General features: G+C 34.3%; 4 protein-coding genes across 10 annotated transcripts; 2 read left to right on the top strand and 2 right to left on the bottom strand.

Annotated features, from left to right (window-relative positions):
* Positions 1–464: 464 nt before the first annotated feature.
* LOC7478340 (AP2-like ethylene-responsive transcription factor PLT1) lies at positions 465–3,888 on the top strand. The gene is made up of 10 exons (XM_024597236.2): positions 465–678; positions 799–1,011; positions 1,106–1,484; positions 1,599–1,681; positions 1,810–1,818; positions 1,913–2,001; positions 2,078–2,151; positions 2,336–2,386; positions 2,475–2,551; positions 2,715–3,888. Exons 2-10 carry the CDS (start codon positions 873–875, stop codon positions 3,458–3,460), a joined length of 1,647 nt encoding a protein of 548 aa, XP_024453004.1. The 5' UTR covers positions 465–678; positions 799–872; the 3' UTR covers positions 3,461–3,888.
* A 4,930-nt stretch (positions 3,889–8,818) lies between these two features.
* On the bottom strand, positions 8,819–12,090 carry LOC7493268 (zinc finger A20 and AN1 domain-containing stress-associated protein 8). Of its 3 annotated transcripts, none has more exons than XM_002304729.4 (3): positions 11,927–12,090; positions 11,768–11,829; positions 8,819–9,708 (listed from the first exon to the last, which is right to left on the bottom strand). In XM_002304729.4, exon 3 carries the CDS (start codon positions 9,694–9,696, stop codon positions 9,178–9,180), a length of 519 nt encoding a protein of 172 aa, XP_002304765.3. In that variant the 5' UTR covers positions 9,697–9,708; positions 11,768–11,829; positions 11,927–12,090; the 3' UTR covers positions 8,819–9,177. The 3 variants fall into 3 exon arrangements, with proteins under 3 accessions (XP_002304765.3, XP_024453638.1, XP_052307287.1); XM_024597870.2 differs by having other exon boundaries at positions 11,768–11,814; positions 11,927–12,064; XM_052451327.1 differs by lacking the exon at positions 11,768–11,829 and having other exon boundaries at positions 11,927–12,051.
* Positions 12,091–17,140: 5,050 nt separating this feature from the next.
* On the top strand, positions 17,141–21,953 carry LOC7478341 (serine/threonine-protein kinase Nek6). The gene is made up of 13 exons (XM_024597943.2): positions 17,141–17,757; positions 18,904–18,970; positions 19,082–19,147; positions 19,290–19,336; positions 19,650–19,695; positions 19,803–19,883; positions 19,963–20,005; positions 20,091–20,140; positions 20,294–20,375; positions 20,462–20,511; positions 20,599–20,672; positions 20,756–20,807; positions 20,889–21,953. Exons 1-13 carry the CDS (start codon positions 17,639–17,641, stop codon positions 21,789–21,791), a joined length of 1,680 nt encoding a protein of 559 aa, XP_024453711.1. The 5' UTR covers positions 17,141–17,638; the 3' UTR covers positions 21,792–21,953.
* Positions 20,399–25,936, bottom strand: LOC7460200 (cytochrome c-type biogenesis protein CcmE homolog, mitochondrial). 5 transcript variants are annotated; one of them, XM_002304730.4, is made up of 2 exons: positions 25,035–25,936; positions 20,399–20,987 (listed from the first exon to the last, which is right to left on the bottom strand). In XM_002304730.4, exon 1 carries the CDS (start codon positions 25,817–25,819, stop codon positions 25,043–25,045), a length of 777 nt encoding a protein of 258 aa, XP_002304766.2. In that variant the 5' UTR covers positions 25,820–25,936; the 3' UTR covers positions 20,399–20,987; positions 25,035–25,042. The 5 variants fall into 5 exon arrangements, with proteins under 5 accessions (XP_002304766.2, XP_024453712.1, XP_024453714.1 ...); XM_024597944.2 differs by lacking the exon at positions 20,399–20,987 and adding an exon at positions 21,979–22,128; XM_024597946.2 differs by lacking the exon at positions 20,399–20,987 and adding an exon at positions 23,658–24,198.
* Between the last annotated feature and the right edge of the window lie 1,805 nt (positions 25,937–27,741).

Raw genomic sequence — 27,741 nt, 5'->3', positions numbered from 1 at the left:
TGGTCGATATTTAGAGTGAGAGATGATTTGCATAGTGTGGGAATGCTGGGCTATGGGGAGTCATACATTGCATTGAACGAGGAAGAGAGTTCCAATAAATTAACCAAGTGGGTGTGAGAGAGAATTTTTATAAAGAGTTGAGGGTGGTATTGATTGGATTTTTCCAGTTGGATTTGTGGGTTTGTCTCAATACAAAGACTGATCAAAGAAGCTCTAGCTACCTCAAATTTATATTTTAATATTTAGAACCAAGAAAATTAAAATAAAGAACTTATAGTGATAGTTTAATTTGGCACTCGTGTCCTAATTGTAGATCGATTTTGTATTATTATAGTGTGATAATGACTTGGTTTTGAAGTGTTGGAAAATGGTGCTGAGAGTCAGACCGCTTAAAATGACCATTGCAAAAGGGGTGAGAAAGGAACTACTTGGTTGGTTTGTGTGTGTCTCTGAGAGAGAGAGAGAGACATGCAGAGAGAGAAGGTAAGAAAGACTCTCGCACTTTAAGTACTTTGTATCTTTCTCAAAATTCTTTCTTTTCAGCCTCTCCTCCTCCCTTCTCTTCTCTCATGTTCCCTAAAATACTTCCTTCTTTTAGGTCAAAAGCTTAAGAGAGAGAGAGAGAGAGTGAGTGAGTGTGAGAGAGAGCACAATTGCAAACCCTAGCTACTTATATAGGTAAACATATATGTTGCTACATAGATTTGATGTCTTCTCTCACGCTGTCTTTATTTTGTTTTCTTCTCAAAAGTTTTGTTTTTGAAGCTTTCTTTATGTTATATCATGTCTTACATGCAGGAGGTTTAACCTTTGATCTTTGAAGTGCAAGCAAGTTTAACCTTTGAAATTATTTTCAAAGAATTACGGGATCCATGAATTCTAACAACTGGCTTTCATTTCCTCTTTCTCCTACTCATCCTTCCTTGCCTGCTCATCTACATGCATCCCACCCTCATCAATTCTCTCTAGGGTTAGTCAATGATAATATGGAAAACCCATTTCAAACTCAAGGTACATCTCTTATAATTTCTTCCTTTTTTTTCTTCTGGGATAATTATAAATATAGAATTCCCTATTCACTTTTTCTCTGTTTGCTTCCTTTTAGAGTGGAGTCTTCTTAACACTCATCAAGGCAACAATGAAGTGCCAAAGGTTGCAGACTTTCTTGGTGTGAGCAAATCTGAGAATCAATCAGATCTTGTAGCCTTCAATGAAATTCAAGCTAATGAATCTGACTATCTCTTTTCAAACAATAGTCTAGTACCAGTCCAAAATGCTGTTGTAGGCGCCACTAATACCTTTGAGTTTCAAGAAAATGCTAGCAATTTGCAGTCATTAACATTGTCTATGGGCAGTGCTAGTGGTAAAGGTTCTACATGTGAACCCAGTGGGGATAATAGCACTAATACTGTTGAAGCTGCTGCACCAAGAAGAACTTTGGATACATTTGGGCAAAGAACATCCATATATCGTGGTGTAACAAGGTGGACATAATCATAGTCCTAAAATGATTTTTTCTTATTTGTTTCTCTTTTCTTTCAATCTTGTGCTCATAGTTTTGGATTTTGAATTGGGTTGTTCTGCACATATATATTTAGGCATCGATGGACAGGAAGGTATGAAGCTCATTTATGGGATAATAGTTGCAGAAGAGAAGGTCAATCTAGGAAAGGAAGACAGGGTACACAACATTCAATATCGACCTTCTAGCTAGGGTTTATAAATTTTTACTTGTATCCTAATTCCAATGTTACTAACTTTCTCTCTTTATTTTCATGATGGCTGTCTTTGGTTCCATTCTTATTGCAGTCTATTTAGGTGAGTAAAGTTCACTTCTCTTTGATTATTTTTTGTTGAGAACTCTTACATATGTACGTTAAGCCTATCTTCTGTTAATTATTGTCAATGGCAGGTGGCTATGACAAAGAAGAAAAGGCAGCTAGGGCTTATGATCTTGCTGCACTTAAGTACTGGGGAACATCCACCACTACCAATTTTCCAGTAAGTTTTTGATAGTTTGAAACCATGACAAGATCATGAATGCATGCCGACTTGTTCCTTGATTTTCTTCTTGCAGATCAGCAACTACGAGAAAGAAATAGAGGAAATGAAGCACATGACCAGGCAAGAATTTGTGGCCTCCATTAGAAGGTAATTAGGATATAAATTAATAGTTATAATTTAGCTAATTGCCAAGCAAGGTACTAGCCACTGCAAATTTGCACCAGAATGATTACATTTACACCAAAAAATTGTTCTTATGCGTATGATTAAAAGTTTGAAACAGCATTACTATACATAATTAATTGTTTACTTGCTGATAAATTAATCACAGGAAGAGTAGTGGCTTCTCTAGGGGTGCATCCATGTATCGTGGAGTTACAAGGTACCGCATTTAACATCTGTCTCTCCCTTTCAGTACCCCCTTCCCTCTTTCCGATCCTGATCTCTCTCATATGAATATCATTGATTAGGCATCACCAGCATGGTAGATGGCAAGCAAGGATAGGCAGAGTTGCAGGAAACAAAGATCTCTACTTGGGAACTTTTAGTAAGTTATTTTGCTCTCCATGCACAACATTCTTTACTTTCTACTTCTTATGGTAAATTTACTATAATTTTTTTAGTAACTTTTGCAATAAGAATTTTTTTTCAAACATTTTTTTTACTAAATAAAGAAGTGAAACAAATCATGATTTTAATTTGATATGCAGGCACTGAGGAGGAGGCTGCAGAAGCTTATGACATAGCAGCAATAAAGTTTAGAGGGCTTAATGCAGTGACTAACTTTGACATGAATCGATATGATGTGAAGAGCATTCTTGAAAGCAATACTTTGCCAATTGGAGGAGGGGCAGCCAAACGGCTAAAGGAGGCTCAAGCAATTGAATCATCACGAAAAAGAGAAGAAATGATTGCTCTTGGCTCAAGTTTTCCATATGGATCAACTTCAAGCTCTAGCAGGCTACAAGCTTACCCTCTAATGCAGACACCATTTGAGCAACCTCAACCTTTACTTACTCTACAAAATCAAGACATTTCTCAGTACACTCAGGATTCCTCATCATTCCACCAAAATTTCCTTCAAACACAGCTTCATTTGCACCAGCAATCTACAGGGTCTAATTTCCTGCATAACCAATCAAACCAAAACCCTCAATATTACAATAGTTATATCCAAAACAATCCAGCTTTACTTCATGGATTGTGGAACATGGGTTCTTCATCATCTGTAATGGAGAATAATGGAAGTTCTAGTGGGAGCTATAGTACTGGAGGTTATCTGGGAAATGGGCTGGGAATGGCTTCCAATTCAACAGGGTCTAATGCAGTAGGATCAGCCGAGGAACTTGCACTTGTCAAAGTTGATTATGATATGCCTTCTAGTGGCTATGGAAGCTGGTCTGGGGACTCAGTCCAGGGATCCAATCCAGGTGTTTTCACTATGTGGAATGAGTGATCATCAGATCTTGGAAATGGAACCAAAAATGTCTATGATCAAGAGATACATGGAGGTAAAAGGACCATGCATGCATGCATGCATGATGGGGACTACATATTTACTATGCTTTCTTTATGTTTCATAAAGCCCTAGGAGTTGATTTTTAAAGAAAAACCCTAAAGAGGCACGTAGCTAGCTAGCTAGGGCCTTCTTTGATAAGTTGAAAGCTTTCTTTTAATTTTGTTAATGGTATAACTGCTCTTTTTTAGGAAATGTAGCTACGGTTTTAACCGGAGAAGATGAACTGACTTGACCCTAAATAAGATTTATAGGGTTTATACTTTCCATGTCAGTTGTTTATGGGTCTAATAAATGTGACCCAAATTTTGTACTGTGCTAAATATCCACCTTAAATTCTTACCATATCTATGAGTCTTCCGGTTCAATGGTTGCTGTAGTTTGTTTATATATATCTTTAATTATCAACAATGTGGGATATTACTCCTTGGGTTGTACTGTTCATATATATATATATATATATATATATTCAACAAATATAATTTAAATTCAAGATAAATTAATTATAAATTATACAATACAGACACAATGCAAAACAAATATAATTTTAAAATTTAAAATATTCTTAAATAGTCAAAATTAAATAGGTTTTTAACTTAAAGTAATTCAACTTAAACAAAATATCAAAATATTATGAAAATAAAATGTTTTAACACAAATATTTTAAATATAAAGTTAGGTCAATGTTATCAAGACTAATGGAATCTAAAGCATCCCTTGTTTTGCTCAAATTCCTACAAAGTATAAACATGAAAAAAAAATAACATGAATATAAACCATATATATTAGTGATAAATCTAATTTTAAAAAATTAATATCATTTTTAATGAAAATAGTAATAATAATTTTCAATATTATTATCAATATCATTGTTATTGAAAATAGTAATGAAAAAGAGTTTTTTTTATAATTGGGTGGTTTAATTAATGAAATTGAACAAGGTTCAATTTGATTCAATGGCTTTTCAAGAGCGGAACGGAACATGTGGAATGAAACCGGAACGTTCCGGGCAGAATTTAGCCAAAAAATCCGGAACGAACCAAGATTTAAAATGAGATGAAATTTGTTCCGTTTTGTTCCGTTTTTTGAATTGGTATGAAATGTTTTGGTCATTCCGAACGAAACGGAACGGAATTGACAAGGGATAAAAGAAATAGCTCATTTTCCCTTTTGTTTTGATGATTTGTTGTTAGTTACATCCATGGCATGGTAGTACCCAGTAATCGTTTCAATTAATTCGATCAGCTACTGCAACTGCTTCGGACGAATTAATTATTGCGTTGGAAAGAACCATCACTGTTGCTTTCGTGGATTTCTTGTTTGTGTAAGCCAATATGATTAAACATCGTGAGCAGTGATTCACGTTTGTAAGCAATTCTTGTTGAAGAGATATTCATCGTTCTGATGATCTCCTTCATTGCATTCTTTGATCTTTTGGTTAATCATTATCCTGGTAAACAAGCTGTATCTTAATTATGCTTTGTTCTTGATGAGCAAAGAGAAGTTAGAATTAAATTTTGCGTTGATCTTGGAAATTTAGAACTCGAAGTCTAAGGTTGATTTTTAATTGAATTAAATAAGATATTAATTTAATAAACATAATTGATTTAGTTGAGTTTTTAATGATTTAGTTGAGTAGATAAAAAAATAAAATAAAGAAACAAAAATATAGCTTTTTAATAAAAATTATTGATTTGGGTTGGCCGGAAACAGGGTAGAAGAGCTGCTGGGAACAGGGCATTCAGAAGGTGCTGGTAAACAGGGCAACCAGAGGGCGTTTCCAGCTGAAATTGAACTGGAAGAAAGAAGAACAATCATACAAGTAGGAGGAGAAGAGAAACCCAGAAATAAGAGGCATCCTGAGCGGAAGAAACACCCCTAAAGTCTGCCACTCAGCCAGCCAGGCTTTAATTCCTGAGTTAGTCTACATGAATTAGTCAAAGGTGTATGAACACTAATTCTAAGAATCAAGAAAGAAAAAAAAAAGCAAGAAATAAAATATTAAACATCTTTCAGAAACTTTTCTAAACCCATCTTTCTCGTGCTTTCATTGATAGAACCAAGCGTGGCATCCCATAAGAAGCGAATTGAAGCCCACATCTAAACTCTCGGATTGGATTTGCAAGTAGGTTTTCAAGCGAACAAAGAATGAATCGCATGAAGGAGATGCTTATGAAGCTTTTAAATCAGGGTAACAAAAAGCTCTGATCCACAAAATCAGGATCGGTGGAAGAAGACAGACCTGAAAAGTCTCCCAATCATCTTGTTGTTGACAAGCCATCAAAGATGATAACTCTGTGGTAGCTATGCATCCTACTACCATGGAAAAGCTTTAGTTTTTTGGTGATGGCACTGTGCTAATTAAGACAGACAAGAAGCCAGCCGAAAAAAGCTAGCTAGTTCTATTCAAACTAAGGGAGTGTTTATTTTTATGATTGAACCTGTTTTCTAAATTATTTTTTTCCAGAAAATGCATCAATTAATGTCAAAAACTAAAAAAAATATTTTCAATTGAAAACATCTTCCATCTCATTACCAAAAACACAAACGACAAGGTCTTTCTTGGAAGATGAGACAGGAGGATTGCCTAGCGGTAATCATCTACAGATGAGAAGTGTGAACATGCCTTTTAGGATAGAGAGTTCACCAGCAAGAAACATGTAGTGAAAGATACAGAATCCAAAAAGGCTGCTGAAAATTTTGTGTCCATGAAGTCTGATTCTACAAGCAAGAAAAAGCGTATTCCCATGCAAGAGGTAGTCCAGTCTGATCCATTGCATTTTTTTAGAGGAGCCATCACCTCTTCCAGGCTTCTCAGTGCTACCAAAGAAGTGAACCCTTTAATTCCCGGGATTTTTAGGGGCAATACTGCTACAGTTTTTGCTTAAGGGGCTCCTGGCAGTGAAAAGACCTACACTATGCTGGGGACCAACTGGCTGCCAAGGCTAATGCCAATGGCCTTGTCCACTATCCTATCTAAATGTCAGAGAACAGGAAGGAAGACATCAAAGCTAAAGATGAGTTGTTGTGTAATACTCATACAAAAAAGCAAAGCCATGTCAGATCCTATCAAGGTGGATGGTTCAACAATAGTCGTTGGCTGCCGGAAGGGTAGATCCAATTTGAGTGTGTTGGTCGCGACAGATGAATGCCAAGAATTGCTAGAAAGGCTTTCAGTTCGCATGGAAACCAAAAGAAAAAGGAAAATGAAAACCTCTTTCAAGAAAAAAGTTCAAGGTTGATGAATCTATACTTCTCAGAAGTCGACCATGGGGACAAGGATCGTCTTGAAGGAGTAGGGTTTGATGATAACTAAGGATTTCCAGGTGACAGCAAGTCCAATTTAAAGTTAGAAACAGAAGTTGACAGGATCAGAATTCCTGACTTGAGTTCTGAGTTCTAATTTGTTACAATTTTTATTATTTATTTTTTAGCAAGTAGAATAGGATATAAGACTACATAAATATTCAATCAAGAATTAAACAAGAAGAAAATATCAAGCACTTTCCAGAATTTCTTAAACCTTTCTCTTTTTGAGTTTTCATCAGACCCAGAGAACAAGCATACTTTATCCCACATCCTTGATGTTGATACTTTAAATCATAAGCTGGATCCTGAATCTGTGAAACTCTACACGACTCGGGCCATTACATGCTTTTGGGACATGGTGTTGAATCGACACATGTTAATGCCCGAACTAAGTCAATGCAACTTACCACTCGCAACATCAGTCTCCAGAAGTTCTCCAGAAGATCCCTATGATCCTCACCCGGATAATCCAAATTAGTGGACAGTATGCCAACAGGAGACTAGCATACGGATTAAACCATTATCACTTATCAGCACTGGCATCAATGGCAGAGAAGGTGAAGCAAAAATATTCCGAAAAGTTCATGCAGAACAGTGCCAAAGGTTGAAAGGTTATGGAGAGAATGTGCAAGCATCTTGAAGCTGAACCTAGGGGCTCTGTCATGTGATCTGGTCTCCTGGTTACGATTTCACTATCGTCAGCCCTTCAGGCTATGAAGCCTTTTAGACTAGAAAATACCAAGACCTTCTTAGAGTAGAAAATAATTACGGTGCTTCATGGATCCATGTGCAAATTTTGCAGTTAAATTAAGCCAGATCGGGTTTATCTATATCGTAATCATTATCTTTCATGTTAAAAACTTAGATATTAATACATTATTCATCATCGGATCTCGGGTATCCGTTATCCAAATATTATTTATTATATAATAAAAGATAAAACAGTAATATATATATATATTGATGACAATGAACAGATGGTGCTGAACAAACGTAAGGAAAAGAAAACAAGTTGTGTGGAAGATTATTTATTCATTGCATAACTCTCTATTTAGTTTTTGTCTGACAGAAAAACAATCAAATCTGCTGATTACATAGCAGACTTCTAATACAAAACCAAGAGAATAAAAACAGAATTTTATTCCTAAAGAATTGGTCTTCAAGTAGAAATCTCCCCGCGGATCTTCTCCTTGCAACACTCGTGATGTTCTGCAGCTTTTAATATCAATATCAATGAGGTTGGATCTAATAGAATATGGATTCTCTCTTCCACTGTGGAGTTAATTTAGCTAAATTATGTCCAAAAGCTTCGAGTTCTTGTTCACTTCTGCAATCACGCTTTTGGTGGAAAAACAAAATGGCCGTAGCTTGTCTTTGAGATCATTTCAGTGCGCAAACCAGAGCATGCTATTCTTACTGAAGTATTAAACTCAATGCTTGAGCAACCTGCATCCTGCTGCTATAGAATCTTTCTCCTCCATTCCTGGGACCTGTGCAGAAGTTGGTCCACTTGATAACGAAGTAACATACAAATCTAGTAGGATAATGTTAATCTTTTCCAAATATTCTTCGTAAAATAATGGGATCCACTCATTCAAAAATCCACCCCTCTTTTTCAAAGTGGTTAAACTTGGTATGTCCAGAAGGTTAGCTCAAGAAATTTAGAACACAGATTTTGATCTAATTCGAGTTTCTAATTAAATTAAATAAAATACTGACCTATAAAACCTAGTTAATCTAAACTAATTTTATATTCAACAAGTACCAATTACTAACAAGACCCGTCGAGTATTGAAGGAAACACAGCCCCCATTAAGAAATGCCGTCTTTATGGCTTGATAACCTTTCTCATATTGGCATATCATTGCCCATGAAGATAACCAACCTCCAAAGAAGATGATGTAATAAAATTTAGGTACAGCATCTGCAAATCTGAAATTAGATACCAGTAGCAGCCACACCATAAATGGGATTCAGGAACGCTAGTAATGCCACGAAAGCCATAATTAAAATTTACAAAGGTACACACGAGCGTCCATGGATGTTTTATGATACTGCTAGAGAGAAATGCCATATGAAACAGGATGACACATTACAAACTTGACCATGACAAAGTCCTTCAAACCAGAGCATAGATTAAGACTTAAAACATTGGGGCCAACATACAAACTCTCGGCAATCATAAGATATGGAGTTTTCATACTGCAGAGATGTCCTAAACTGCCTTGCTTCTCCCCATAGACGACAATTAAAAAAGGGCGCCTGATACGACACTCGGCCAACTCAGAAGCCCCAAAGATAAAATGTGCATCATATTTCAGAACATGAAACTTCATCCCATCAGATCTTCAGATTTTATCAAGCTTCTCTGCCTTGACAACAGGATTGGCTTTTGCTATTGCTTCACGGGCAGCAGTACGGTAATCAAATGGGCAGTCATGTTTGTCTGAGTAGCGATGAGATGCACAAAAGAGGTCACCACATCGACACTTAAACCCTGTTAAACCAACTCTTTTCTTGCAAGAGGTGCACCGGCTTGGCCCCTCCTTCGGCTTTGCCTCAACTCTCTCCCCTGAAACTGAAGCACAGGATGGCTGCACAGTGATGGTCTTAGGCTCCACTGCATTGATTTGGACATTAATGGTGTCAGCAATAACAGGTTCATTCACATTGCTGCTTGCCGATCCATTCACAATACTTCCAATTGATGATGCAGCAAGCTTAGTCTGCTCCTGTTTTAACAGCATATCCTTGTGGCACTTTGAACACATGTTCATAGTAGCTGCACTTCCAAAGAAGCCACAATTGTTAATGCACAAAATAGGACGTTCTGGAGGAGCTTGGCATCCTGTCTCGTCACGGTCCATTTTTTGCTTCTCCTGCATCGCACCAGAATATCAATATAAGCAAGAGAAGATGAATATTAAAAAAGGATTTCAATTTATCATAACAGTGGTTAAGAATGCATATTCAAGCACCAGGTAAATGCAAAAGAAAAGTTATCCATACAACAATGTGCCCAGTCAAATGTATTATAACCTCTCTTGCCAGAACAAAAGCTCTGACAGTAATTTCAAAAAAAAAAAGTTGAGTACACCCAAAACAAAATTTCAAAAGAGTTCCAAAAAAAAAAGTGAACCTTTAAGCTTTTGATGGATATTAAGTAGCATCAGCTGAGCAATACCAAATAACATGCACATAGACAGGGGCAAATTTGACATTTCATAATTTGAATCATTCCTTCTCAGTATGCCTTTAGATTCCTTGAAAACAAGAGTTTCATGTATAACCACCCACCCCCTTCCAAAAAACCAGGATTCTTGAGAGCAAAAGACGAGGAACCATGTGACTTCTGTGAACCTTAGGCAGGTTTTAACTTGCACAGTTAGGTATATTAAGCTGCTTTAATGTAGTAATGAGGAAACACACAAGATTTATATGATGAGGCTTGGAAGACAATAGGAGAGGAGAAAGAAAGAATAAGGCAGCATAAGCAAGGTAAGGAAAAGTTGAGGACATAAGAAAGGATTGGAAAATTTGAGGATACAAGTAGGTATAGAAACATCAAGGGAACTAAGTCATTTAATTATGAAGCAAGTGCTAACCTTAGATGATCATTGTAATATCTACAAGGTCTCACAATTCATGTGGTATCGACATAGAGCTACATCTTTCAATTCAGAAAGATAGTCACACAGGGAGAGCTATATACTTCAATGTTCAAAGAGCTAGATAAAAAGAAGGGAACATTCCAGAGGATATTAAGACCTTACAAGCTGAGATACAAGTCAATTTTGGTTTATCTAGAATGAAGATCAGAACATCTTGTCATGGCAGACAAGATCATGTAATGGTGGAGAAGGCAGTTTAGCAAGGAGTTTACTGAAGACATCTTGTAATCTAACCAGCCCATGAGAGGAGACAAAAATGTTAGCTATACAAGTGGGATTTGGACAGCATATATAAAGATATTTCTAAAGAAGACCACAGGATGTGAAATACAATTAAAAGTTTGAGTATTTGGGGGAGGTGGAATTGTAATTGGTGTTGTTGAACAAACCATTCTAGAAGATACTAAAGAAGAACAAGATGCCTGATGATCAGAGTACCGTGTATAAGGATGGTGGAATTGAAGAAAGAGAAAAGGGATCTATGTTTCTATCCCAATTAAGAATGAATCTTATTGAGGTAAATCAAGCTCATAGATATAGCTTCATGGTGATTCTATGTTTAGCCTGATTTCACAAATCACAATCATTATAAGGAAGTAAACTCATTCTTTCATGTTTACCTCTATATGCACACAAAAAAATAATTTATTTTGTCTCACACTCATGCCTGAAAGTATCTTTCTAGAGATAGATTATACCAATCTTCTTCACATTCTTTCATGTTTACCTCTATATGCACACAAAACCAGTTTTGAGGTTTGAACTGAAGACAACTCTACCAACTGGAAATGAATCTCAAAACATTTCATTACATAAGTAGACATAGTAAAATTGAATAACAAAAACCATCAAAAGTCAACAACATACATATCACAAGCGACGAAACAGCAACAAAGACCTTAACATTCATGTTCTTTAAACAAATCCTCAACCACACCAATAGTATCAACCATAACTAAAAACAGAAAACCAGACCAAAATAGCAAAACTAGAAACCAAAAGCACAACCCCAGACCCCCTCCCCCCAATAACATCTCCTTGTTTTCCCTTTTGAACATTAAAACCTGACAAAGTCCTTAAATTTTTTATCTTTTTCCTTCATCATGCCAAAACCAAACCAGAACCCATAAAAACACTCATGTCCATAATCCTACAATTGTAAAAAAAAATAAAAAAATTCAAAAGGTACCAGCAACAAATATATGCATATACATGCTCATAAACACCTCACGTGCATGATGTATGCATATCAGGTATAGAGACTAACCTGGTTAAACAATTAATGGTTCCTTTTGAGCCGATCTTAGCTCAAAACTGCATAAAAAATCCCTGCTTTTATCAAATGAAACCAAACAAACAAATAAATAAATAAATAAAAAGGCAAGAAACCCATTAAAACACTAAAAACAGAGAAAAAAATCATAACCTTGTAAGAAATGGACCAGATCACCCAGAAGAGAGAGGGGGGGAGAGAGAGAGAGACAAGCCAGTCAGAGAGGAGGGGGAGAGAGACAGACAGAGAGTTTTTTGTTTGAGTTTTCTCTTCCTCTTTTGAGATTTTCTTTTTATTTTTATAATTTTGATGGTCTCCTACTCAATAATTTCTCTTTGATTTTTGAAAGGGTAAAACTATATTTCAGTCCCTAAAGAATCATATAATTATTTCACTTTGATTTATATAGTTTGAGATTGTTTTATTTTCAATCCCATATTATGAGTAATTACTATATTTTAAAGAAAGAAATCATAAGAAGTAAAAATATATTGGAAATGGAAATAGAGAAAAAAAAAAAACAAAAGGAAACTAAGTTAATGACCTTGTCTCATATTATATCTTAATAAATCTCTTTGGATTCCACACTAATTACAATAACTATATTTATCTCAACAAATATTTAATTTATATAACATTTGTATCAATTCATTCATGAAATATATTATAACTCTCACATTAAATGCTTTCAAAAATTCAGCATGGTCTTGAATTAAATAGCAAATAGCATTTAATTATGAAGAGATTTTTGAAGTTTTTGGAGTTTTTTTAAAATAAATAATCATTTGAAATTAAAATAATATCAAAGACCCCATTAATTAAAAAAATATAATCTCATGTGGTGTGAAAATATATTTTTCTATTAAATTCCTCCACGATGAAAATTAGAATTGATACTAACTTATAAAATATTTAGATAAAAAAAAAATATTACATGTGTGTATATCTATCATATTAAATAATTTCTATTTTTTTCTGAATATTATAAAAGATATGAAAGTTATCTAATAAATAAATAAGAGATAAAGAAGGTTTGAAATAAGGAGACTTCAATAATTTTCTTTTTTAGCCATCCATGATGCCGGATTCGTAGAAACTTTCTAAAAAAGAAATATTATAAACTATATAGATTGACATGAAATAATTATAAATATACAAGGACTACAATGTAATTTACCCTTTAAAATACCAAAAACAAATAAATAAATAAAAAGATTTCTCTTTCTGCCAGCCAACCGAGCCATCTTTATTGATGGGGGTATACGTGTTGGCATTCTACTGGATGCGCGTGTACCTTTTTAGATTTCCTTTTTTCTCCTCATGATGCTTGCTAGTTAACGGCTTTTGCCATTTTAGAAACGAGACATGTTAACTCCACCTGCCTGTTGCTATACAGGGCAGGAATGTGCTGACGTGCCACCTTGGATGCTCAGACGACATGACATGCTTGAAAATGACATGTCGTTGCTGTTGTGTCACCTAATCCATCCATAATGTGACATTCCATATTCCCATGGCAAAAAATCACCAGCTTTGCCATTTTTTGAAGATACTTTTTATGCCATTACTAGACTCATATTCATATTGGGATTGGTGCATTAACTATAAAAAGATTTAATTAAAATTTAAAATAATTAATTGATACAGTTATTATCAATTTACTTAAACAAAATTAGGTTTCAAGATTTATGTATTTACTTTTATTGATTGATAATGTTTCCATATATGTGATATACTATAAATTAATACTATTAAACTTGGTTCAGTTTAAGAAGTTGATCTAGGATCTGGTTAACTCAAGACTTGGTTTCGGTTAGTTTTCAAATAATTAGATGGAAGTTGATTTAATCAAACTCGAGTGATTCAACAAGTGAACCCTCGATTTATTAACCAAATCAAAATTTAAGTTGATTTTAAAAAAAAAAATTCAAAACAACATTATTTTAACTTTAAAAAAATTAAAAAAATATTAAAAAAATTAAAACAACGAAATAACCTCAGTCAATCCACTCAACCTATTATCCAGGTTATTTGTTAAATCTGATTTAATAATTTTATCACGAAAAATTAGATGAATGTTTATGCAATATTAATTGATAGTTGGTAATGGGCATGAAAGGGTGAATGGGTCAATAATAACATGTACGTAACCATAACAAGTTAGCTTGATATATTCATTGACTTTATGATTATTATTATTATTTTTTGAAAAAATAAATATTGCAAAACTTATTGAATTTGGACTAAATTAACTCTTTCATATGTCTAAATCATGCTCCTTTCACCATCTTAGATATGAATTTTTAATTATTAGAATGTGTTCTCGATGATTCTTTACTCTCAACCTTCCACAATTGGGTCGAAGACAATATTTTAAAGCTATCACTCTAATGGAAAAACTTTATCCATTTTTTTTTTAATTTATGCTATTTTTTAATTTTTAATTTCTTTTTTTTTTGGGGATAAATACTAAAAGCGGGAGGATAAACACAAGCAAAGTTGGACCAGCAACACTTTACCACAAGACCACACAAGTAAAGTTGATTTTCGAAGGCAAGAGATTTTTCCTACTTATGAGTGCCTTTTGTTGTTGGCTTTCAGAGCAGTGCACGGCGGCGGATGTTTGAGGCGCACGCGGGCCTCTTGTCACGGCCAAAATTATGCTTTATCAAAGAGTAAACTAGGCTGCTTCTTAACTCCATTGCCGACAATGTTTGGATTTACCATAGTTCTTTTATTTAATTATACAGAAAAAGCCTTTGATTAGTTAAATAATTTCTATTTCTTATACTAGATTTTATATATATATATAATTGTATTTTAAAATTTTGGTTTTGTAGAGGTTAAAATAATTTATTTCTTATTCATGAAAACTTGATTTTTTTTATTTTACATATAAAAATCTATCTAATAACAATTTTAACCAATACACATATTTTTTAAAAACCATGATTAAAATTATTTTAATCATAAAATCTAATTATTGGGGGCAATGGGTGTTAGGTGTGCGTGTGAGAGATCCTAAGGTATTTCCTTTCCCGTTGTCTTAATCTATGGTTTTTCATGCTTCTCTTCCTTTCTTTTTCGCTAAATAGTTGTTAAATCTAGTATGACTTATGGAGTTTTTAATGGAAGTAGATCAAAGCTAAAACTTAATTTATCTGACTAAATTTTTAATGACTTTGGATAAATTAAGCTAGATTAACGTAAAAAAAAAATTTAAAAATAAAACAATGTTATTTTTTATAAAAGATAATAATTGACTAATTTTTTAAGTCAATCATGCACATGCTAGTTTCACCTCTATGATTTTCTATTAATGTCGTGCTCTCAATCCTTAGCCGCACATTTTTTATTATTATTATTAATATAGGTGTTCGGATCAGCTTATATGCATCTTTATTAATCCCATAAGCTTTAAAGTTAACAACCATGTAAGTCTCTAGTGACCATCATATTAGCAACCACAGGGTTCGAACCTGAAACCACAGGGGAAGCAAACAACTTAGTCTCAAGTTCTTACCACTGGATTACCTACTAGATGATTACACATATTTTTATTATCATGAAAAATGGTTTTGCTTAATCATCTCATGTATATCAATGAAGTGTTGGTCTAGCGGTTAATGTATTGTTATATTTCTACAAGAATGAGAATACAAGTTCAATCCCTAAAAAACACATTTATTAAAAGGGACAACCATAAAACTAATCTAATACTTTAAAAGGATATACTCGAATAAAAACAAAAAAAAATCTCATATGTACAATTTGTTTTTTTATTCCCTTGACATTATTACCAAGCTGACGCTGTTGACATAGACAGTGAAAATGTTTTTTTCTATGAATTCTTTAGTTCTAGACACCACCCGATCTGTAAATAAATAAATAAAATTAGCAAAGATACAGTTAATAGTTTTTATCTTCCATGAAAATTGGAAAACACTTTCTTCCACCTAAAGCTTCTTTTTTTTAACTGAAAGTGAACCCTGACCATATATTTACAATGTAGTCAAATATAAATAAATCAGGAGAATAATTAAACCCTTTTCAGCAAACAAATAATATCACAAAAGGTTTCTTTTTAATCCCAGTTCAATGCTACTTGTTTTATTACTATTAAAATCTTAATTATGAAACTCATCCGTCAATTTTAAACTTAAATTAAACTAAATTTTATAAAAAATATAAAAATTTAACCTTCTATAATCCTATTTTTTTAATTTTTTTTTAAAAATTAATTATAAGTTGACCCGTGCTACTCCTGAACCAAACTTTATAACTATGGATACCGAATCAGGTTAATTGAAGAATGATTAAAATGAACTTACACTGATAGCATACACCAAGAAATTATTATAAAAACTCAAAATTCAAAGTCCATTTTTTTTATATATCAGCTGCTTGATTGACCATTCATTCATATCCTTCTTAATGGGAAGAATTCCTGGAGGTGTGGCGTGTGAATCCAAGCATGGGTACAAAAAGCTATGGCCCTACCACATGGATGAAGAATTAACAAGATTGAATTGATGTCAAAATGCATGGGTACAAGAGAGGTTTTTCAGCCCATTAAAAGCTCCAAAACAGTGTAGATAATGCAGCCATGGAGGGAAGAAAAACAACAGCCAAGGCATCCTGTTGTAGCCCAGATAAGAAGAGAAAAGTTGGACAAACCAACAAAATGCCCCCTAAATTTTGGATCAGTAACAATTTTATCCTCCAACAAATTTTTGTGTCCATCTTGATTCCTCAATTAGAACTTCCGGTAGAGTACTTATGATAACATTTCTTACAAAACAAATTTCATTTTTAAGAGAAAAAGGTATGATTTGAAAGGTATCCATTATCAAATGTGGAAGAAAAGGATTACTTGAAAATATATTAAGATATAAAATTACAGTAATTAAACTCGATTTGAGATATGGATTGGACAGATTAACTGGAGTCAATCAAGACAATTTTATTTTAATTTTTTAAAGTTAAAATGATATTGTTTTTTAAAAAAATTATAAAAACAATTTAATTTTTTACTAGGTTTTCATCGCGTTGAATATTAACTCGTCAAGTTAACTAGATCAGGTCTGAGTTAATTTTTCTTGAACACCTAACCTCAATCACGGTGCGGATCAGTCAAGTCCCAAACTTGCATGTTGGGCATAGCCAGATTGGACAAGCTAAGTTTAATAATTATGCATAAAAGTGATATAAAAATCTGTTGAGGCTATCTATGTACTCAGACACATTTTTAAGTTTGTCAAAAGATGTTTGATTTATAGAATGAACCTTTAGTTAAGAGGATAGTGACCCACCAACCACTCATGGCAGTAATGATATGCTGGGAGTCCCAAAATGCAAGTAAGGCTATGCTTTCTTTTCTATTTCAAAACTGTGGTTGGCATACCTGTCACGGCAGGAAACTAAACTTTTGCCTCAAATTTGGTCCTCCTTTTGAATTTAAAATTAACATTCAACGTGTTCAGTTTCTTTCCTTACACATTTTTCTTGAGCTCAGATGACAAGTCAGGATTCTGTTTAGAAGGGGTTTTTTTTTTAACTCTTTATGGGGTAATTCTTGAGCAGTTCTGTGTGGTGTAAATGCAGAATTTATAGCACACTGTCTTCATGGTTGTAGCATGATTCCTGTTTGTGATCTCTGAACCACACAGCTTATACCGTGACATTGTCCTCTGCAAACAGTTAATGTTTCTGTTGTGGTCTTGAATTCAGTTTAATGGTGCTTGTAGCCATTTAATGTTCTGGCTTGCTTGACATGTAGCAGTCAATGAGGTGCACAGGCTGGAGGGGCTAGTGGATGATATATAGCTTAAAGTTGTGTTACTTTGCTCAGCATTGAAGTTAGTCATGGAGACTAAGAACAAAGAAATGGTATCAAAGATGGATGATTATGGACTTATAGAGCAAATTGGAAGAGGAATTTTTGGAGCTGCATTTCTTGTTCTTCATAAATTTGAGAATAAAAGGTATGGAGTTTCTCTGCCAAATCTTCCTTGCAGTTAAATTTCATCAGGTATCATGTTTGTTTCTGTTCGCGCTTCAAAAAGAGGGGTCAGTAGAAGAGAACTCTCCCCTGCAAGTTCAGGAAAGGGGTAGCCTGATGGGCTCAATTTGAGTCATGTCTTGCTCCACTAAGAAACAGAAATAAAAAGGAGAGAAGAAGAAGATACTTGGGAAGGATACAAGGGACTAAAATTGATCATTGTTTACTTAATATCATGCAGCTTTTCTGTGAAAACTGAAGAGCTGGATGTTACTGTGGATGCCTTGCGAGGGTTAGTTAATGCCAAATAAAGTTCTTAGCTCTGCCCTTTGAGAGATAATTGAAAGGATCAGTCACCTGTTTATTAAGTGTGATTAGGCCCACATATTTCATGTATTTCCTCCTGCTCTAATTGTTACAGAATAAATATGCTTTTGCCGTATAAAGCTGTTTTCAGAAATCTGACATGACATATGATCCAGCTTAGCCAAGTTATCTTGGAAGATTTACTGTCAGAAAATTATTGTTGGAAAAACTAATATGTGGATCAAAATCTATTTTCATGTGAAATGTCTCATGCAAATTCAATCATTAGTCTAAGCATGAACACATATTATCTAAACATGAATCATAATCAATATTCACATACTGAATGTATTTGAATTGCAGCGTCCGATACTTTTCAGAGTATGGAGGAGTTTTTGGTTTTCCTTCTTGAATGCCAAATTCCTTAGAAAAGTTTACAAACACTTTTATCCTCTCTCTTCTTCTCAAGTTATCGAATTCTCGGAATCCTTTGAATTATGTAAATAGTATTTAGTTACTATCTCGAGAAAAAAAAATAGTGGGGACAAAGAAATATAATTTATTTTATTTATCTATCTTTGTTCCTCCGATTAAATATATTTTTATCCCTTTTGTATATGTGTTTTCTATATTGGAACACTAACCAAATGTAACTCTAATGTTCAGTTTGTGTTGAAGATAACTTCCCTCCCCCCTTTTCCATTACATGAGATCATGATCCCTGTTGACCCGTCATGGGTGACATGGATCCATAATCCATTTCCTTCATTAACTATGTTTGGTTACAGTACACTGTTAAATGAAATCTACCTGTATTCTGTAGGTATGTATTGAAGAAGATTCGTTTGGCTAAACAAACAGAAAAATTCAAGCAAACAGCATATCAAGAGGTTACCATCAGCCTCCTGAAAACTGCTCAATTCACCATTTATTCAACTCTGCTATCTTTTCATGCATTGCACTGAGGAATATAACTTGGTTACTGATGGTATATGATGCAGATGAATTTGATATCGAAGCTGAATAATCCCTATATCGTGGAGTACAAAGATTCATGGGTGGAAAAGGTACCCCTTTAGCAATCTGCTATTGTTTACACTGGTTTTACCTCACAATTGAGGGGGAAACAGAAGAAGGAAAATTTATTGAGCAAATCATCTCTCCCAAGTACCAAAAATAGTATCATCACTCTCTGCCTATGTTTTACAGGAATCCTATGTATGCATCGTGACAAGTTACTGTGCGGGAGGAGACATGTAAGTTACTATAGTATAGAAATTTGAGTTCAATCTTGAATTGGCATGCAAGATCCTAGATATTTCAAAGTGCGTACTAAAACACACGTTGCCAATAGGGTTTTGCGTGGTGGGGTTGCGACTGCGTGGTTGCACAGATCCCCACCATCTGCGCACAGTGTGGACGACACAGATCCATGCAGTAGTAGCTACTGCCTTGCCATGCATGTTGATTTTTTATTCAATGCTTGAACCAGACTCAATTTTGTGAATTTCCTAATCATGGAAACCTATATCCTTACCTTCTATGCTTAACCTGATACTGTTGCTACAGGGCTCAGATGATAAAGAAAGCTAGAGGGACGTATCTTCCTGAAGAGGTAAAGAACATGTGGAATATCTACAAGAAACTAAAGTCCTTGGTGACAATTTTCTTTCTCATGTTAGTTTTGCATCTAATGCAAATTATTTTCCAACTCTACTCCAGAAACTCTGCAAATGGCTGACACAGTTGTTGCTTGCTGTGGACTACCTCCACTCCAATCGTGTCCTTCACAGAGATTTAAAAGTATGTTTCAGTAGCAATTTTCATTTGAAAAAACTTGTTCATAACATCATTCTGATATGAATCCACTCTCCAATGCCAGTGCTCTAACATATTCCTTACGAAAGATGGCAACATCCAGCTAGGTCAGGATGCAAATACACAGAACTCTTTAACATTTTATTTGTTTCAATTGCACAGAAACTGTATTATCTCACAGTACATGTCCAGGTGACTTTGGACTTGCAAAATTGTTGAACAAGGAGGATCTTGCATCCACGGTAATGGTTCAATTATCGATCTGGTCCGATTGTGCCAAGCTCCTATGTATTGCTAGTTCTGCCATTGGTGGCATAACAAAGAGGATCATTTGTTTATCTGAACTTTCCTGCGAAATGCTGACAGTTGACTAATACAGCTTGTTATTTCTGTAGATTGTAGGCACTCCCAAGTATATGTGTCCTGAACTTCTTGCAGACATACCTTATGGCTACAAATCGGACATTTGGTCTCTAGGTAATGAAAATCCTGCTGACACATTTGTTAAATTTTCCAACCTGGTAGCATAATCTCTTGAAATCACATTTTCTATGATTTTACAGGTTGCTGTATGTTTGAGATAGCTGCACATCAACCTGCATTTAGAGCTCATGTATGCGTCACATGACCTTGTTCGGACAAACATTAGACTTACTTTTTCTGATACATGGTCGATAACTTTTACTATGTTTATGCACAGGATATGGCTGGACTGATTAATAAGATAAATCGTTCTTCCATTTCTCCACTCCCAGCTGCTTATTCCTCCACATTGTAAGTCATACTCTCTGTAACCTCTTATGCATATGCACTATATCAAGGAAAATACAACTGAAGGGTTAGCTTCTTATCTGCAGAAAACAGTTAATCAAAACCATGCTGAGAAAGAGCCCAGAACATAGACCAACAGTGAGTCTGAGATGCCCTTGCTGCTTCTCTTCTCTTATTATGAAAGGTTATTCTCATTAATGTTTGCGTTGTCCTAATTAGGCTGCAGAGTTGTTGAGGCACCCCCATCTGCAGCCATATCTTGCTAAATGCCAAAATCTATCTCTCGTGTTCCTCCCTGTAAAGTCCGAATACAGCTTCCTGGATAAACCAAAAGGAACCCGGTTACCTAACAAGTCTAGTGTTCACAAGAATAACATAGGTTTGAAAGCAAGTCCATCAAAGGGGTGCAGATGTTTTAAGCAGGATGCTTTTGAACAAAAAGTAGCAGCCAGTGATTTGTACAACAGTGCAGAAAAAACCGAAAGTGCCAACTCTGAAACCTCTTCAGCAAGTATTGCAAGGACTCACCCTGAAGACGAGAAGACAGAAATTGCTTCTAAGAAGTCACAAATAGTCCAAGAGAAGCTCTGTGGAGCTGGACAAGCTAGCATGGAATTCAAAAATGCTAGTCTTGGGATTTGCAAAAGAATGGAAAAGCTGTCTGAAGATTCAACAGGCTATGTTGGCCTTTCTGGTTACAAAAAGGCATCGGCATCCGCGATGGGTGACAAAACTGGACATGATATGGAATTGGAACCCAAATTCTGCAAACTCCCAGCAGTAACAGAAATGAAATCAACACCATCAAAACCGCCCTGCGGAAATGATGTTGGACAAAAGGAAATGAACAGAACCCCTAGTGACATCTCATTGATCAGTTCACTGACTTCCCTACATGGTGATGAAATAAAGATTGAATGGAATCCTCAGAGCCTGCAAAGGGCAGATGCTCTGGAATCACTGCTAGAGATTTGTGCAAATTTGCTAAGACAGGAAAGGTATGAGGAGCTATCAGGAGTACTAGGACCCTTCAGCGAAGAAGCTGTGTCATCAAGAGAAACAGCAATTTGGTTGACAAAGAGCCTCATGAAACTCGAAAAAAATGGCAATGGAGCAGCTTAGCAGCACGAGATTCTGAAGACTCAGTTGGCTAATTTAACTTGAACTGACACGGAGAGTGTATACAGTAGATTGTCAATTGTCAAATTTCTGTCTTTTTTTGTGGATGCTGACAATGCTCATTAAGGAGTTCTTCAAAAATGGGAATGGAGCAGCTTAGCAACATTTTGCTTGTTTCTTATAATCATGATTCGATCTTAACCCCTGACTTCATTTCAGCTCAAAATTATGGAAAAACCAAATTAAAAGACATGCTATACAGGCAAGATCCTTTTCATTAATGTTGAAGATTGAATCTACCACTGCTAAGGTATCTCGAATCAAAAGAAATCATGATTACCTGCAGAACAAGTTAGAATTTCGAATCATAAAAATGTCTTAAATAAGATATAGTTGTAGACATCAAGGGTGAGAAAATTAATTAAATTATCCAAAATATTTGTAAAATCTTGCACGAAATTAACTAAATTAAATGGTTTTTTGAATTTGTTGGATAATTCTAGTCATTTTTTTTATAAAAAAAACCAATTTTATCTGGTTTTGGTTTCATATTTTAGAAACAATTAAAAAAAAACAGAATCAAATTAAAAAAAAAAAAAACTCCTTATAAACTAAAGACTCGTTAAATCTATAAAAAAAAACCTAACTAAAGACTCATTAATTGTATAATTTTAATAAATGTAAAAACAAACTATTCAGTTTAGTTCATTTATTCGGTTCAGTTCATATCAAAATTAGAAAAAAAATATTCGGTTAGGAATTTTTTATCCAAACCAGACCATTTGAATCAAAGATTTTTTTGTCCAGGCCAGACCATTTGAATCAATGCCCACCCCTAACAGATATTACACTTAGATTGCTTGGTTATGACATTGAGCTTGTTTATTTATAATTAGATATTGCTTAGAAACATAAAATAAAATGTCTTAAATCTCATGTCTCAAAATCTTTATCCCAATATAGCCTATCTTGCTCCCATTTCTTGTACCGTAACTGATAGCAACAATGCGGATTTCCCTTAACTATGTACATCTGATAATCCAATGTCCATAACCACAAGCACATAAATCTGGAAAAACCAGCTATTCAATATTGCAAACCTAAAATAAACACCAACTCCTTCACTTGAAACCTGGAGTAAGTTAGCAGTTCTTCTTTGTCGTTTAAAATATAGCGCCTTCATCGGCATTTTCTGATCATGCATCACCGTGGGACATATGGTGTGTGGCCCCGTCACAGGGCGATGGTTGCTGGGGCTGGATTTGTACAGGTGAGGAGTGACTTCATCTGGTGTCTGTCTTTGCTATTTATATACGCTACTTAACTGCTTATTTGTACTTACCCTCATATAGTATGTCTTTGCTATTTATATTTCTTTCTTAAAATATTTTGTACGTGTAATGGTTATAAGACCTATGATTATATGACCTGACCCAGAATCGATCCGGCTCGGGACCTGGAACACGGATTACAAGGCTAAAAAAAAGCTTGAAGCGATATCATTTTGGTTAGAAAAATGGATTTTTTTCACCAAATACACCCAGTTGAAACGTTGAAGTTCTGCCACTTGTAATGATACAATGACCATTCCTTGAATGATGTTTACCCATCACTCTGTTAGTGTACACGAGGAAAGAATAAAGAAAATCCAGAGAAAACTGCATACCAAACTTCCTCCACAACACACAAGGGCAGCATGAATTCCCTCACCTGAATATCTATCAATTTGGTTTCCAACTATCCACTGTTAACCTGATGCTCATGTACCATATGGTAGCATTTGGTTACTATATCAAAATAGAAGAGATGGACACAATGAGGATAGAGAGGACATGTCCCCTTGTCCTTACTGTTCTGAAAGAGTATAAATTCACTCCAAGAACTATCCTAGAAACAGATTTAATTTATGTCATTGTCTTCAAACCAAACATGTTTTTGTCCCTTCTATTTTCGGATACTAAACAAACACAACCTATAGATGACGAGCAAGTTGGCGAGAAAGAAAAGCAAATAAAGCCATGCTCATTAATCAAATAACACCATTTTTTCAAAATTCAAAGAAAACTACCTATGCACCACCTCTATACAAAGTCATGATCCACTAAATATCTGAACTTTCAAGCAATGCCCATCAATGAACAATCAATGATTTGTCTCCTTCGTAGACTCAGCCAGCCTAGTCTCAATAGCAGCCATAACCTCAATAACTGCCATAACCTCATCATTACGCATTATACTTCTCATCATTCTTTAGCCAAAGCTGACCAAAGAGTGATATTCCCCACTCGTGAACTTGCCAGCAATACCACCATTTATGTCATTGTTCTGAGCCTAGGTATAAAGAGCCAAATATACCAGTTTCAAATTGTGTTTCCTGGTATAAACCCAAATTAATGACTGATCTCAAAACCTGCTGATTAAACTATCTGAAATTCAGGTTTCTGGACAAAAACGGACATCATCATCTCTATGAGAAACTCAACAGCAACCACTGCAGTAATATGTTTCTAAACCAAATACAGCAAACCATATCTATGAATGTCCTGAACTTCCAGTGAGGCAGAAGCAACACTATAATGGCACGATTTAACTAAGATTTTTTTTTTATAAAATGACTTGCATAAACAATTTGGGAATGCAAAAAGGAAGCTTCAATAACAGTCATCGTAGTCGAGTTATTTGGTCATTGTTTGTATGATGAACTAAGAAACGTATTCATTTCCCCTAATTTTCAGCAGAAAAACTACGATTCCACTCTAAAATCAGGAGGGATTTCCATCCGAGATGGACTGGAATCATGGGCTCAACTTTTATCAGCCATACATGACACAGAAAAATCAAATATCGAAACATAGGGAAAAAAATCCATAACAGAAACATTAGCATAATTATTGAAAACCAATTCACACTCATCGATCCACAAGCACATTCATTCATTGATGGAGGTTATTCATTATTGCATTAAAGTGAAAGATTATTCATAAGTCAATATGCAATTACAAAAGTTGCCGCCTCAATTGATCAAATTCCCTCTCCCTCAAAATCCAATAACTATCTATCCTCTCACCTCAAAACAATGCATAGATAGATCCGAGAAATGTATTGATAGCTCCCAATTAAATCCCTCCCATTTCATATATATTCTTATCACTAAATATCAGATAACATCCGATCAAATACACTACATTACCAAAAACAAGTATAAATCATAGAATAGATCAAAAAATAAAAAATTTTGAATCATACCGATGATTTCACTTCTTCTTCTCAGCTCCACCTTCCCCAACTTCACCAGCCTCGATCAACTTCTTATTCCTCTCAATCGCGGCCGCAACTTCTTGAGGCATATACTTCTCATCATGCTTAGCCAAGACATCAAACGCCTTAAAATAACACTCTCCACTCCTCGCCTTCCCAGAAACATTCTTCAACCCAACTTCCTTCCTCACCTTATCATCCAATTCCTTCATAAACCCTTCAACAACAACAGAATGTCCTTCTCGAAACAAATCAGGCAAGGACCCTTCATACTTAACTAAAATATCTGTAATCAAATCAGTGACAACGAATTCCATTTCAGGACTTGTTAACGGATGAACTACGCTACCTTCAAGGACTAAACCACCTAATCGGAACTTGTTCTTTGATGGGTTGTTCTTGAATTTCTCAACCGCATCACTTGGTGTTATGTAAAAGACTAATTGATCTTGAAAGTTGTTAAGCACTATAACGATGAAACCTGCTATGCAGCTGAAGGTTAAGGCGTAGGTCCAGAGACGACGGTTTTGGAGTTGGCGGGCTCGAGCTCCGATGTCAACTGGTTTGGGGCGAGTGGGGCTGTGGCGGCGGGAGGCGGAGAAGAAGCGGAGAGTGGAGAGAGAATGTAGATCCGAGAGGGAGGTAAGGGTTATGGATTTTGATTTGGTGGAGTTGTGGAAGAGAGCGGTGGCTGTTGTAGTGGTTGTGGTGGCGGGGATGCGGTGGAGGAAGTGGGAGCGGAGGCGGAGGATGGAGGAGAGGCGAGAGGACATTTTTTTGGAAGGGACTGGGTGTTTGTTTCTCGGGAAAGTGAGAGAGAAAGTGGGGAATTGGTTGCGTTTTCTATTGACTATTGAGTGGGGTTTTCAAGAGGGTTCATTGAAGGGAAAAATCATATGACGCCAAGTCAACCACGTCGTCTTAATATTTAACCCTTGAGTTAATCATATTATAATTATTTTTATTTAAAAAACTGTTAAAGTTTTTTTTATTATTAAATATAAAATATTCTTAGCATGAAATTTTGAATTTTTTTTATTGTAATAATCACTAATTTTGCTTTTTGATCGAAATAATAATTATTAATTAATCCTAACAATCTATGTAATATAAATAAACATCCATAAAAATTCTACTTATAAGTTTGTGGAACCCGCGCATAATTTATATGATTGTGTTTAATTAAAAAAATAGCTATAAAAACTATAAAAATATTTAATTAAAAAGATAATAATATTAAATAAATTTATATTTGTAATAGTTTTGAAATAAATTTACAATTTTTTAAAACAAGATATACTTTTTTTTTATTTCAAAACAATAATCAAAAGTTAGTACTTAATAATTATATAGTAAAATTGTTATAATAACTATATAGTAAAATAATATATCAAAATTACCTAGTAATATTTTCATAAATGAAAATATACCTTGGATAATTCCTCTTATTACATATTTCAAAGTCTAGAAACCACATCAAAAGGCACAAAACTCAAAAGCCCGACCCATAGGCTTAAGACAAAGTTGAAGGCGAACATGTCCGAATGTTGAAAAGGCTTGAGAAGGGAAAATAAAAAATGACAAGGGTATACATGTAATTTCAATTCAACATTAATGGGACGACAGTTTCTAATTTTAATTCAATTTTGTATATCTTATAATGTCATTTATTTTGTTTCTTAATAAACGGTTTCGAATAAATATTTTGCAAGTCAAAAGTTAAATAATTAGGCTTTTTTTTTTTTTTTTACAACTTTTGTTGTATTTTATTAATTTTTTAAATCTAATTTTCTAATCATAATTATTAAAGTCGATTGATAAATTCATAACTTAAAATTAATTCAGATCGAATTTTAATCTGAACCAGTTTTGATATTATATAACTAAATTCGATGATCTGGTGAGTTGATATTCGATCTAATTGATTTGACCAAACTCAATCCAAACATAATTGGATCAAAACAAGAATTTTTTTTAAAAAAAATTAAAAAATTATCAGTTTAAATAAAAAAACTAATAAATATAGATTTACTCAATAGCTAGAGGTTGACTCTAACACAATAATTTATGGTAATATACTTCTTATCTTATTTAGAGGTTGAAAAGTGTACTAACAGTTTCTTTTTAAAATGTTTTTTTTGCTCGAAGATGCATTAAAATATATTTTTTATTTTTTAAAAATTATTTTTTATATCAACACATTAAAATGAAAAAAAACATATAAAAAAATTAATTTTAAAAAAAAATTATTCAAAATTTAGGGTAATGTGGTTTGAAACGCAACTCCAAACAAGTTTTAGATTTCATTTAAATATCTAATCTTTCAAATTTTCATTTGAATACCTAGCTATTGCAAATTAAATTATATTAAATTGATATTAGATACAACAAAACATTAGGCTAATATATTATATTGCCCTCCAAACCTTGGCCTTGCTCACAATAATGTTTAGAATAATGTCTGGATTGCTTTTCAAAGTTTGAGACATGATATAAAGTGTAAACTGCTAATTATTTATCAGAATTTCAATTTTTTTATTTGTCTAAGATTTTTTTAGAATGTGGTCTGAAATTCTTGAATCATGTATGAAAACTAAATATTTCTTAAATTAAATTTTAAATAAATAATTTACATTTAAATAATGTATAATTGTATATACGATAAATATTTTTATCCAACTCCTCTTAATTTAAA

The sequence above is a fragment of the Populus trichocarpa genome, chromosome 3, assembly GCF_000002775.5.
Source record: "Populus trichocarpa isolate Nisqually-1 chromosome 3, P.trichocarpa_v4.1, whole genome shotgun sequence".
Lineage (NCBI taxonomy): Eukaryota > Viridiplantae > Streptophyta > Magnoliopsida > Malpighiales > Salicaceae > Populus > Populus trichocarpa.
The sequence above is the reverse complement of the archived record's forward strand: the minus strand, read 5'-3'. Positions and strand labels throughout refer to the sequence as shown.

What these genes read in the sequence shown, in the direction of transcription:
- LOC7493268 (XM_002304729.4), bottom strand. Translation starts at nt 9,696, where the DNA reads ATGGACCGTGACGAGACAGGATGCCAAGCTCCTCCAGAACGTCCTATT.
- LOC7478341 (XM_024597943.2), top strand. Translation starts at nt 17,639, where the DNA reads ATGGAGACTAAGAACAAAGAAATGGTATCAAAGATGGATGATTATGGA. An exon ending in ATCGGACATTTGGTCTCTAG is followed by an intron (nt 20,376 to 20,461) that starts GTAATGAAAATC and finishes ATGATTTTACAG; the next exon opens with GTTGCTGTATGTTTGAGATA. An exon ending in AACCTGCATTTAGAGCTCAT is followed by an intron (nt 20,512 to 20,598) that starts GTATGCGTCACA and finishes GTTTATGCACAG; the next exon opens with GATATGGCTGGACTGATTAA.
- LOC7478340 (XM_024597236.2), top strand. Translation starts at nt 873, where the DNA reads ATGAATTCTAACAACTGGCTTTCATTTCCTCTTTCTCCTACTCATCCT. An exon ending in CCACCACTACCAATTTTCCA is followed by an intron (nt 2,002 to 2,077) that starts GTAAGTTTTTGA and finishes TTCTTCTTGCAG; the next exon opens with ATCAGCAACTACGAGAAAGA. An exon ending in ATGTATCGTGGAGTTACAAG is followed by an intron (nt 2,387 to 2,474) that starts GTACCGCATTTA and finishes ATCATTGATTAG; the next exon opens with GCATCACCAGCATGGTAGAT.
- LOC7460200 (XM_002304730.4), bottom strand. Translation starts at nt 25,819, where the DNA reads ATGTCCTCTCGCCTCTCCTCCATCCTCCGCCTCCGCTCCCACTTCCTC.